The sequence below is a fragment of the Salvelinus fontinalis genome, chromosome 38 (assembly GCF_029448725.1).
Source record: "Salvelinus fontinalis isolate EN_2023a chromosome 38, ASM2944872v1, whole genome shotgun sequence".
NCBI lineage: Eukaryota > Metazoa > Chordata > Actinopteri > Salmoniformes > Salmonidae > Salvelinus > Salvelinus fontinalis.
In genome coordinates, this window is record NC_074702.1 from 29560329 (window position 1) to 29572409 (window position 12081).

Consider the following 12081-nt stretch of genomic DNA (forward strand, 5'->3'; position numbering starts at 1 on the left):
GGAGCTACTACCGTCGAGAAATTCTTACAGAATGTACGATAGTACCCTACCATCCCTAGGAATCTGCGCAACTGGCGTCGAGTCGTGGGAGCAGGAAAAGCAACAATTGCCTCCACCTTGCCAGTTACTGGGCGCACTTGACCTCGTCCCACTTGTTTCCCTAAGTAAGTCACCGTAGCCTTCCCAAACTCACACTTGGCCAAATTGAGGGTTAAAGAAGCATTCTCCAACCGCTGAAACACTTTTCAAAGTGGAGAGATGATCAGACCAAGTAGACGAATGTATCACCACATCATCAAGGTATGCAGTACAATTTGGCACATCTGCAAACACAATGTTAACTAGACGCTGAAAAGTAGCAGGTGCATTACACATGCCAAAGGGCATCACAGTGTATTGTACAAAGTTATCAGGCGTAACAAAAGCCGATCTACTAACTTTGGTCTAGGAGTATGATTCTCGCTTGGGGTCCGAGAGGTCCCGGGTTCAAATCCCGGATGAGCCCCCATTATGTTACGCACGCCTCTGAGAAGAGGGAACGCAACTCCCTGCTATAACTCAACTCTCTGAAGTGCAAGAGGTATGGACTGTAGGTGCGAGCAAGGATGTCACAAAAGCAGATTTTACCGTTTACTTGGATTTATTTTCTTACACGGTAATATGGGGAAAAGGGGCTGGACGGAACCAAAGCAAAGAAAGTAAATATCAAAGTTCCCCCTCTCCTATCTAACCTGCCTACCCACTTAACTTACCTAACTTAGCACCGTCTGGTGCCCTAACCAAAATACAGGGGGTGGTCCGCCCAGGTCTTACCTAGTGTGCCTAGACAGTAAATATACTACGGGTATATGTATGCCCGCGGGCCTCTTGCCTAAGCACTCCCAAAGTGCCTTCTCCTTCCCCCCTGGGAACAAATGAAACAGAGTAATTATTAATGATTTCACAAACACTCACAAACACAGGACATAGAAAAACTGCTACCAACAACAACAGTACATACCACACTTTCTGATACACAACCCACACTATATCACAATCTAATTTTTCTCTCTCAATCTCCAAATCTCCAAATCTCCCAATCTCCCAATCTCCCAATCTCCCAATCTCTCAATCTCTCAATCTCTCAATCTCTCAATCTCTCAATCTCTCAATCTCTCAATCTCTCAATCTCTCAATCTCTCAATCTCTCAATCTCTCAATCTCTCAATCTCTCAATCTCTCAATCTCTCAATCTCCAAATCTCATCTCCTCTCTCTACTCTCAATCTCCACTCTCTTGGGCAGAACACTGGCTTTTATCTTCAGGTGGAAATGGTGATTAGAGTCAGCTGCTTCTTGACGAGGGGGCGGGGTCAGCTCCAATCACCAATTAGCCTGGGGTTGACCAATCAGCTGGTTGGGGAGTACTTCAGGAAGCCATCTCCTGAAACACACACTCAAATACAAAACAGAACACAGAAACTGGGGAACGTAACAAGGGGACAGGTGTGTGTGATGAAAGTTCCGGAGGGATCTGTGACAGGTACAATGAAGTTTCTCTCTGCCAGGATAATATGCCAGCTGAATTAATACTAATAAAAAAACATGTTTCTCCACATTTTTGTAAAATAATATATATTTTGTCTGTCTCCCCTTTTATTCACATCAAAATTGTGAATTTTCTCTCTCTTTCTCTCTGTCTGTCTCTGTCTGTCTCTGTCTGTCTCTGTCTGTCTCTGTCTGTCTCTGTCTGTCTCTGTCTGTCTGTCTCTGTCTGTCTCTGTCTGTCTCTGTCTGTCTCCTGTCTGTCTCCTGTCTGTCTCTGTCTGTCTCTGTCTGTCTCTGTCTCTCTGTCTCTCTGTCTCTCTGTCTCTCTGTCTCTCTGTCTCTCTGTCTCTGTCTCTGTCTCTGTCTCTGTCTCTGTCTCTCTCTCTGTCTCTCTCTCTGTCTCTCTCTCTGTCTCTGTCTCTGTCTCTGTCTCTCTCTCTGTCTCTGTCTCTCTCTCTCTCTCTCTCTGTCTCTGTCTCTGTCTCTCTCTCTCTCTCTCTCTCTGTCTCTGTCTCTGTCTCTCTCTCTCTCTCTCTCTCTCTCTCTCTCTCTCTCTCTCTCTCTCTCTCTCTCTCTTCGGAGTGCATGCTGGGAGTGAGTCGTCAAGCAGGAGTGTTTGTGAGAGCGAATGGAAATTCTTTTCACTCTATTGGGTGTTGGTATGTATATATATATATATTGATTAGTTTAGTTGTTTTAAGGGTATATTGTTTAACTATCATTAAGCACGTATAAGGGTGGTGGGATCGTTGAGGTTGTTTGTGTTTTTTCGCGAGGGCACAACCAGCGGGTGGGGCTGGTTGAAATGGCCACTTGCGGATGTGTAGAGTTTGAAAAACTTAGTCGGAGGCATGGAGTGAAGATTCTAGCCGAGACCGGGTGTTCAGTAGAAGAATGTAGTCTTGCTGTCGGTGCTATCATTGGGTATGATAGCATAAAATCAGCCTCAAGGATGAATAGCGCCATAGTGATCTTCTTAGATTCTATTGAAAAGGTGAATAAAATAGTTGAGACGGGTGTTGTGTTACGGGAGACACAGACGCAGGTGTTTCCGCTTATGAATCCGGCGAAAAAAGTGATACTTTCTAACATGCCACCTTTTGTTAGAGATGAAGTGTTGCAGCGAGAGTTAGCGCGTCATGGTCAAATCGTATCTACAATAAAGAAGGTTCTTTTTGGATGCAAATCTCCGTTGCTGAAACATGTCGTGTCTCATAGGAGGCAAGTGCATATGATATTAAAAAAGGATGTAGATGAACTGAATTTAGCGTTCAGTTTTAAGATTGATGGATTTGATTACGTATTTTACGCTTCGACTGAATCAATGAAATGTTTTGGTTGTGGAAGAGAGGGGCATTTGGTGCGCAGTTGTCCCGAGAATGAGCGCGCTGAGACCGGTAGTAGTTATAGTGCTGGTGCAAATAACGCACCAACGCGAGGGGATGAAAATGCTAAGGGTGCAGGGGAAGGGAGAAGGTGGGCAGATGTGGTTGGAAAAGTAGGAGAAGAAGGCATTGTGGATAAGGTGGAAATTGTGGTAGATCAGAAAAAAGAGGGAGGGGAAACAGGTGGTGAGATTGGACTGCCGTCGCTGAGGTGGTGCTGGAGAATGAAATTGGAGGGCAAGAGGAGGTTGAAAGAACAGAAAAAGAAGCAGATGTTTTCAAAATACCGAGGAGTAAAAGGAAGAATGTAAGGGGGGGTGAAGGGTCTAGTTCTAAGAGAAAGGTAGAGAGTGATAAGTCAGTTGAAGATGAACAAGTGGTAGAGATGGTGGAGTTTTCTTCTGGGGAGGATAGCGAGAGTGAGTCATCTGACGCGTCGCAACAATATAGTGAGACAAATGGGGTGGAAGGGAGATATGGAATAGAGAAGATACGTCAATTTCTAAAGGTGACAAAAGGGAAGAAATATATGCAAGATTACAATGTAAATGATTTTTTCCCTGAAAGTGAATTGTTTATTGAATCAGCAAAGTTTCTGATGTCAAAAATTACAGGAGGAGGGTTGAAAAGCCCTGAAATTGCTAGACTCAAGAAAGTGGTCACGAGAGTGATAAGTGATGTAAATTCGAAAGAAAATGAAAGAGTTTAGTTGCAGTTTTAACTCTGTAAAGAGATGTGGTGGCTGTATCATCCTCTGTATATTTTTTTCATACATGAGCAGTTTTAAGATTTCTTCTTTAAACGTAAATGGGGGAAGAGATGGTAAAAAAAGAGCCATGGTGTATGAGTTAATTAGGGGAAAGGGAATTGACATAATTTTTTTACAAGAAACGCATAGTAATTTGGAAAATGAAGTTATGTGGCAACAGGAGTGGGGGGGGACAGTGGTGTGTAGTCATAAAAACTCAAAAAGTGGGGGTGTGGCTATTTTGTTCTCAAAAGGGTTTTTGCCTTTGTCTTATGAGGTTGAGGAGATAGTTGAGGGGAGGTTATTAAAAGTCAGAGCAAGGTATGAAAACATCACTATGTGTCTGATAAATGTATATGCCCCAGTGGTGACAGTTGAGAGGGTATGTTTTTTAGAGACATTATCAAATACCATTGAGAAATGTAATAAAGAGGATTATTTATTTATTGCTGGGGATTTCAACTGCACAGTCAGCGATTTAGATAGAAATCACCAAGAACCTCATATAGCTTCAAGGATTTTTTAAAAACGCCTCATTGTAACACATGAACTGTGTGATATTTGGCGGAGTCAAAATGGAGGCACAAGGCAGTACACCTGGGCGCATGTGAGAGAGAACACCATCTCTATGGCAAGGTTAGATAGGTTTTATTGTTTTGAGCATCAATCTCAGGTCTGTAAATCAAGTGTGATAACCCCAGTGGGATTTTCTGATCATTGTTTAATAACAGAGGTGGTGTTCATTAATGATGTAAAACCCAAAAGTGCATACTGGCATTTTAATATAACTTTATTGAGTGATGCTCACTTCAGGAAATGTTTCAGTTTTTTGTGGGAGAGGTGAAGGTCTAAAAAGGACAGTTTTGTATCTCTTCAACAGTGGTGGGATATAGGGAAAATCCAGATTCAACAATTCTGTAATCAATACACGAGGAATGTCACCAAGGATATCACCAGATCAATGAAAGCCTTAGAGGTTGAAATAGTGGAACTCATGACGTTGGTTGAGAACACAGGAAATCGAGGCCATACGCAGGCCCTCAAGAGGAGAAAAGCTGCATTGGCAGACCTGCTGGGTATCAGAGCACAGGGGGCATTGGTGAGAAGTAAGTTTCAGGGAATATCTGAAATGGATGCCTCATCCAAGTTTTTCTTTGGTTTAGAGAAAAAGAATGGACAAAGAAAAATTATTCATTGTCTCAAATCAGCTGTTGGACAAGAGCTCACTAGCCCGAGTGAAATTAGAAAGAGGGCAGTAGAGTTCTATGCTGAGCTCTATAAGTGTGAGTACAAAGAGGATAAAACAGTGACACAGCAGTTCTGTGATGGGCTCCCAAAGGTGGCTGCAGAAGCGCAGGTTGAGCTGGAGCAACCATTGTCTTTGCAGGAGTTATACACTGCATTAAAAGGCATGGAAAATGGAAGGGCACCAGGCATTGATGGGCTTCCCGTTGACTTTTTTAAGTCTTTTTGGGCTATGTTGGGAGAGGATTGGCTTGAGGTAGTTAATGATAGTTTAACCGGAGGGTTACTACCAATAAGCTGCAGAAGGGCTGTCCTCACCCTATTGCCCAAAAAGGGTGACCCTAGGGAGGTGAAGAACTGGAGGCCGGTGGCTTTATTGTGCACTGATTATAAGATATTGTCAAAGGCTTTGTCCAACAGGCTGAGGGAGGTGATGGGGCAAATCATACATACGGACCAGTCCTACTGTGTTCCTGGCAGGCAGATAGGGGATAACATTTCTCTGATTCGTGATTTTTTTGGACGTCTCTAAGGCTATTGGGTTGGATGCTGGTCTAATTTCAATTGATCAGGAAAAGGCATTTGACCGAGTTGAACATAAATATTTATGGCACACGCTTGAGGCGTTTGGGTTCAGCTCGGGTTTTATTGCCATGATAAAGGTGATATATGGTGACATTGAAAGTGTATTGAAAGTTAACGGTGGTTTGAGTGCTCCTTTTAAAGTGTGTAGAGGTATTAGGCAGGGATGTTCTTTGTCAGGGATGTTGTATGCCATTGCTATAGAGCCACTACTAAATAGCATTAGAAGTCGCATTGAAGGGGTGTACCTTTCAGAGGATATTCCTCCTATTTGTCTCTCAGCCTATGCTGATGATGTAGTTGTGTTAGTGAAAAATCAAGCGGAGGTGGATAGTTTGAGTATAATGGTTGATCGTTTTAGGGGAATATCCTCTGCAAAGGTAAATTGGGAAAAGAGTTGTGCTTTACAGATTGGAAAATGGGCTGGAGGGATCATGGCTTTGCCAGGGGGGCTAGAATGGTGTAAGGGAGGTTTTAAGTATCTTGGAGTGTACCTAGGAGATGAGGGGACTATGGAAAAATATTGGAGTGGGGTGGTTGAAATGGTGGAAGGGAGGATGAGGAGATGGCGTTGGTTATTATCTCGTATGTCATATAGGGGGCGCACTATTATAGTTAATAATGTGATTGCCTCTGCACTGTGGCATCGGTTGTCAGTTTTAGAACCACCATCTGGCCTTCTGGCTAAGATACAGGCAATTATTGTGGATTTCTTTTGGGATAAATATCATTGGGTTCCACAAAGTGTTTTATATTTATCAAAAGAGGAGGGGGGTCAAGGTCTTGTACATCTTGCTAGTAGAGCTGCTGCTTTCCGGTTTCAGTTTATTCAAAGGTTGCTTTATGGACCGGAAAAGGTGGTGTGGAGAGGGGTGGCAGGTCTTGTATTACAGAGGGTTGGAGGATTAGGATTAAAGAAGGCTTTTTTTCTGGTTGATAGTAGACAGATTTCTAGGGAGGGGGTACCCCCGTTTTACAGAGGTCTTCTCAGAGTGTGGAGTATAATGAAGGTGTCCAGACGAACTTCAGCGGAGTCAGTGCATTGGTTGTTGGAGGAACCTCTGGTGTATGGGGCAAGACTGGATTGTACAACTGCAGCTGTTCCACATTTCTCTAAGATTTTGGTGAAGGGCAAAATCATCACCTTAAAACAGTTAATGGCCATGGCTGGGCCCGCCTTAATGGATGGAAGACGGTTGGCTGAACATTTGGGGGTGAGGTCGGAAAGGATTGTCGAACAAATGCTGGGAAGCTGCAGGAAGGCCCTGTCAGAGGAAGAGTGGGGAATGCTTAATAGCCACGAGAAGAAGGGACAAGATGAAGACGTCTCATTTCCAAGACTAGGGATTACACCAAATATCCCAGAGTCAGAGAGAAAGGGTTTATTGTTGGATTTGAGAGGGTTGGAGGAGGTGGGTTTGGATGAGGTGAATGGGAAGGACTTGTATAGGGGGTGTGTCAAGGTGATAAATAAAGATAAATTGAAAAATAGAAAAGACACTCCATGGAGGGTAAAATTGGGAATTGATGACAAGGTAAAGCCAGCATGGAGAGCACTGTACAAACCACCGTTACAAAAGGGTACTGGTGATATGCAATGGAGGGTTTTACATGGCATTATTGCAGTTAATGCTTTTGTATCTGTCATTAACTCAGGTGTTAGAGATGGATGTCCTTTTTGTAATATAAGATAAACAATTTTTCACTGTTTTATGGAGTGTGAGAGGATAAAACCTCTATTGGAAATACTGGAATCTTTGTTTAGAGCTGTAGGTGAGATTTTCAATAACAATGTTTTTATTTTGGGGTTTCAATATAGTAAGCAACAGAAAAGAAAATGTCAACTGTTAAATTTTATTTTGGGACAAGCTAAGATGTCAATTTTTTTGAGTAGGAAACATAAGATAGACACGGGATATGAGAAGGATATAAGATGTGTTTTTAAAGGATTAGTGAAAGCAAGAATAAAAGTGGATTTTGAGTTCTTCTCAGCTGTAAAAGATCTCCCTGTGTTTGAGGAGAAGTGGGCATATGAAGGAGCGCTTTGTTTTGTAGAGGAGGGGAAATTATTTTTTGTTGAGGAAATAAGTTGAATGTATATGTTCTTTTGTATTTTTATTTATTTTGTGTAGGAATTACATTTATTGTTTCATTTCTGAAAAGGCAGTGTGTCATTATTGATGTTAACAATTGAGTAGAAAATAAAGGTTTTATAAAAACTCAAACTCTCTCTCTCTATCTATCTATCTATCTATCTATCTATCTATCTATCTATCTATCTATCTATCTATCTATCTATCTATCTATCTCTCTATCTCTCTATCTATCTATCTATCTATCTCTCTCTCTCTCCTCTCTCCTCTCTCCTCTCTCCTCTCTTCTCTCTTCTCTCTTCTCTCTTCTCTCTTCTCTCTTCTCTCTCTCCTCTCTCACTCTCCTCCTGTCCAGTGTTTTCCTCTCCAGCTCCAGTGGCCTTTATAGGTCAGGAGGTCAACCTCACCTGCACCCTGGGCCACTCTCTGACCTCTGACCTGAAAGTGAAATGGATCCCACCACGCCAATCCTCCCTCCGCGCTTTAAGCTCCTCCCCCCACCCCGCCCATCTCACCATCCCGGAAGCGAGGGATATACATGGTGGGAGATGGAGGTGTGAATTGTGGAGGAACAAAACCAAGCTGACATCAGTGGAGATCACACTGAAGATCGGTAAGAAAGGAGAAACAGGAAGTGACACGGGTCAGGATGTGGTTAGGGTGCGTGGTCCGTGTGGAGGTTAGATTGTGACTTGAGGTTAGGGTGTAATTAGCCTCACTGGCCAGTGGCCACGCTTACTGCAGCACTTTAAACAGCATAGTACCACAGTACTACTTCAGTAACTAAGTACAATGTACTTATAGCAGACAGTACTATAAGCCTGTAAAGAAGGAAGCTCTGATGTGTGCTTTGAACACCTACCTTATAATAGTATTATTGAAAACCACATACAGTCATACGATGATACATCTTTATTAATTTGATATGCTGGGAACAATGTACAACTTCCATACTGATTCTGTTTCTCTTGATGTTCTTCTGATGGACAGAGCGAGTCCCCATGGACGTGTGGCTGTTGGTCACCATCTGTGCCGCAGCCTTCATCTTCATCCTCCTCTTCATCCTCACTGTCATCCTCAGCCGACGCCACAGACAGGTACAGTTTGGTGATTTAATCAGATATTTAGTTTTGCTTAAAAATGTACTCACTACCTCTTACATTTTGTGTCTTGTTGGTAGTGTTACTGAGTTTTCCTGTGTGTGTGCTTCTGTTGGTTTTCAGCGGTTGATGATGCTCAGACGTGGTAAACGCAGAATCTGCCGCTGCAAAGAGTGAGTGTCATTTCCTGAGTTCGCACACACACACACACACACACACACACACACACACACACTCAAATTTGGTTAGGTTGAGGGACAAAAAGTCTGTGTATTGGCCTTGATTGTGCAGAGTTGTTCAAAGTGATGCGGGTTCAAGGTAGAAGCCTAAACTTTGATGCAACTCTTTGTAACGTTCTTCGTCGGGCGAAAGAGAGGAGGACCAAAATGCAGCGTGATGATTATCCATTTTAATAGAATACTTTAACAACGAACAAAAACAATAAACCGACAAAATGAATGAAGACGAAACAGTCCCGTAACGTAAACACAGGAACACAGTAACAGGAACAATCACCCACAACCCACAATACAAAACAGGCTACCTAAATATGGTTCCCAATGTTGCCTCCCATATTTGAGAAATACTGTGTGAGAATGGTTATTTACAGTGCGAACCATTCTGTTTTCCTCTGTTACAGCCCCAAACCAAAAGGATTCTACAGAAACTAGAGAAGTCATACAGACCGGAATCCCTGTCAATGGACAATGCCTCTACTATTTTGTCTTAGCTATTCTATTCTGATACAAAGAAAAACCAAAAGGACAAAAGAAGCAAGAAAGAAGATGTTTTCATGTGATGTTTGATAATAGATTTAACAAGTGTATATTATCATCCTTAATGACCTATGATTGAGCTACAATTTAACTAATACTGTATATAAATATGTATAGCTACTGTTGCTTTTTTACTGTACACTGAGTATACAAAACATTAAGAACACCTGCTCTTTCCATGACATAGACTGACCAGGTTAATCCAGGTGAAAGCTATGACCCCTTATTGATGTCACTTGTTAAATCCACTTCCATCAGTGTAGACGAAGGGGAGGAGGCAGGTTAAAGAAGCCTTAAGACAATTGACACAAGGCTGAATGGGCAAGACAGAAAATGTAAATGCCCTTGAACCGGGTATAGTAGTAGGTGCCAGGGAGCACTGGTTTGTGTCAAGAACTGCAACGCTGCTGGGTTTTTCACGCTCAACAGTTTCCTGTGTGTATCGCAGTGGAGGCTCCTCAGAGGACCAAAATAAAAATAGTTTTTTTTTTTTTTTTAAGGTATCCTTTTAGATACAACTATACTATATATATTCAAATAGTTGATAAAAACACCCTGGTCTGCAAGGAAGGTCTACAGTAGCCTCAGCAGCACTCTGTAGGTTAGCATTTGTTTTTTTCCGCCTGATCACAGACAGCTGATGTGTTGTGCACTGAAGTCCACAAGCGAATGGGAGGAGAGAGCGCAGATAGTGCCGTGAAGGAGTTATATATATATATATATATATATATATATATATATATATATATATATATACAACGCGCAACGGGTATCATGCTGTTTTCATGTGGCTGCTATGACAGTGAACTGTGTTTGCGTGTGATCAGGGGTGTATTCATTCTGCTGATTCTGTTGAGAGAAAAAAAGTTTCTTAAACGGAAGCAAACGGAACGAAACGGAGATAAACATACTTGAATTCGTCCAATAGAATCTCTCATTTGCAACTGTTGGACTAATGATTACACCCTAGATCAGCTAGAAGCAGGCTAGAGTGCGCAAGGCGGTAATGAATGTGCCACTGTCTGTCACCTTGATTAACAAAAATGATCTCAACCTGTTGTATCAAACTCATCATGGGTACAGGGAAAATTCGAGCATCATGTCGTAGCCTAAACCTATCAATGTTACATTGAACTGGGTGAATGGAATATGAATGACAGTCATCCAATCTGCTGTAATAGAAATAAGGCCATGTTCATGAAAAAATAATCATCCTCCCTCATCTTAAACGGCACCGACCGCCACTGATATCAAGAATGGTCCACCAGCCAAATTTGACACAACTGTGGGAAGCATTGGAGTCAACATGGGCCAGCATCCCTGTGGAGCGCTTTCGACACCTTGTAGAGTCCATGTCACGACAAGTTGAGGATGTTCTGAGGGGGTGCAACTCAATATTCGGAAGGTGTTCCTAATGTTTGTTATACTCCGTGGATATTGCATAGCACTTTGTTTTACAGTCCATTTTTTACCCAATATTTTTTTAAGAGAATGTAATAACATCTTAATACCATAGTTTCTCACGGTTTCAGGTAGTGTGAGCAGACTGCTGCGTGATCAGGCTCGTTCCACCAAGCTAGGATTCAGCAGGCTACACAGTTTTGCTGAATTGTTTGAAATAGTAACAGAGAAAACACAGGGGTTATTGTTGTTGTGTTATAGGACTGTGAAATAAAGTGTTAGATTGTATTTAAATGATTGAATTAAACAAGAATAAAAAAACAAGCAGTGACTGAGGGGTGGCTGATAGGCAGCTTTATTGAAATACCTTCAGCGATGGGTAGACAGACACCAACACAAATAGATACCCACTGTCACTTCTTCATTTGTTTTGGCTAGTTAGATATGCTGTGACTGGGATTCAATCCATTGCACGTTGTAGAAATGCACATTGCGTTTGATTTTAAAAGAGAATTTACACTTTATTACCGCTGCGTTTACACTGAATTTGATTTCCTTCAACATGGAAAAATTGCATTTAAAATGCACATTGTCAACAGTGCAACCCTACAATGTGCCTTCTATTGAATTCCTGCCACTCTAAGCTTATTTCATGGTCAGTGGTGTCTTTCACCCGCTGATTCAAGGGCAAGAAATGGGGATGGCATCCATTTGACAGATGCGGCGGTAGGTGAAGTCACAGGGCACGTCGGACCAGGTCTGGGAAATGGAGGTAGGGGTTGAGAAAATATGATGGGCAGAATAGAATTGAAGTCACAGAGAGGGAGAGAGATAAGACAGAAGAAAAAGTAAAAAAGGAGCGTACAAATAGTGAAGAAAAAAGACAGGACTGAGCAACTGAGATATTTTGAGTCAATGTTGTACGTGTCATGTTGAGATTGTTGAATGGGTTGCAGACAGTACATAGTAATTTGTGAGCTTTGTGTTGTCCACCCATCTCCAGTCCCCCTTTATCTCTCTGTCTGATAGGCCGATCCATAAGTAGTTATTAAACCCACCAATCCTACTGGCCTCTTTTTCCAGGGCTTCCTATAAACAAACACATGGTTATGATGATCATTTACAGGGACATGAAGACACCACTCAGGACACTCTGAAAGAGAGAGAGAGAGAGAGAGAGAGAGAGAGAGAGAGAGAGAGAGAGAGAGAGAGAGAGAGAGAGAGA

The 12081-nt window shown here is 42.2% G+C and overlaps 1 protein-coding gene across 1 annotated transcript in view; it reads left to right on the forward strand.

Annotated features, from left to right (window-relative positions):
* LOC129837599 (uncharacterized) overlaps positions 1–11547 on the forward strand; it is a 32106-nt gene extending 20559 nt beyond the window's left edge. Inside the window, exons 7-10 of the mRNA XM_055903897.1 lie at positions 7935–8192; positions 8570–8676; positions 8803–8852; positions 9320–11547. Of these exons, the coding sequence (XP_055759872.1) occupies positions 7935–8192; positions 8570–8676; positions 8803–8852; positions 9320–9350 (446 nt within the window). The 3' untranslated portion in view covers positions 9351–11547. The remainder of the gene's footprint in view (positions 1–7934; positions 8193–8569; positions 8677–8802; positions 8853–9319) is intronic.
* Positions 11548–12081: the final 534 nt, after the last annotated feature.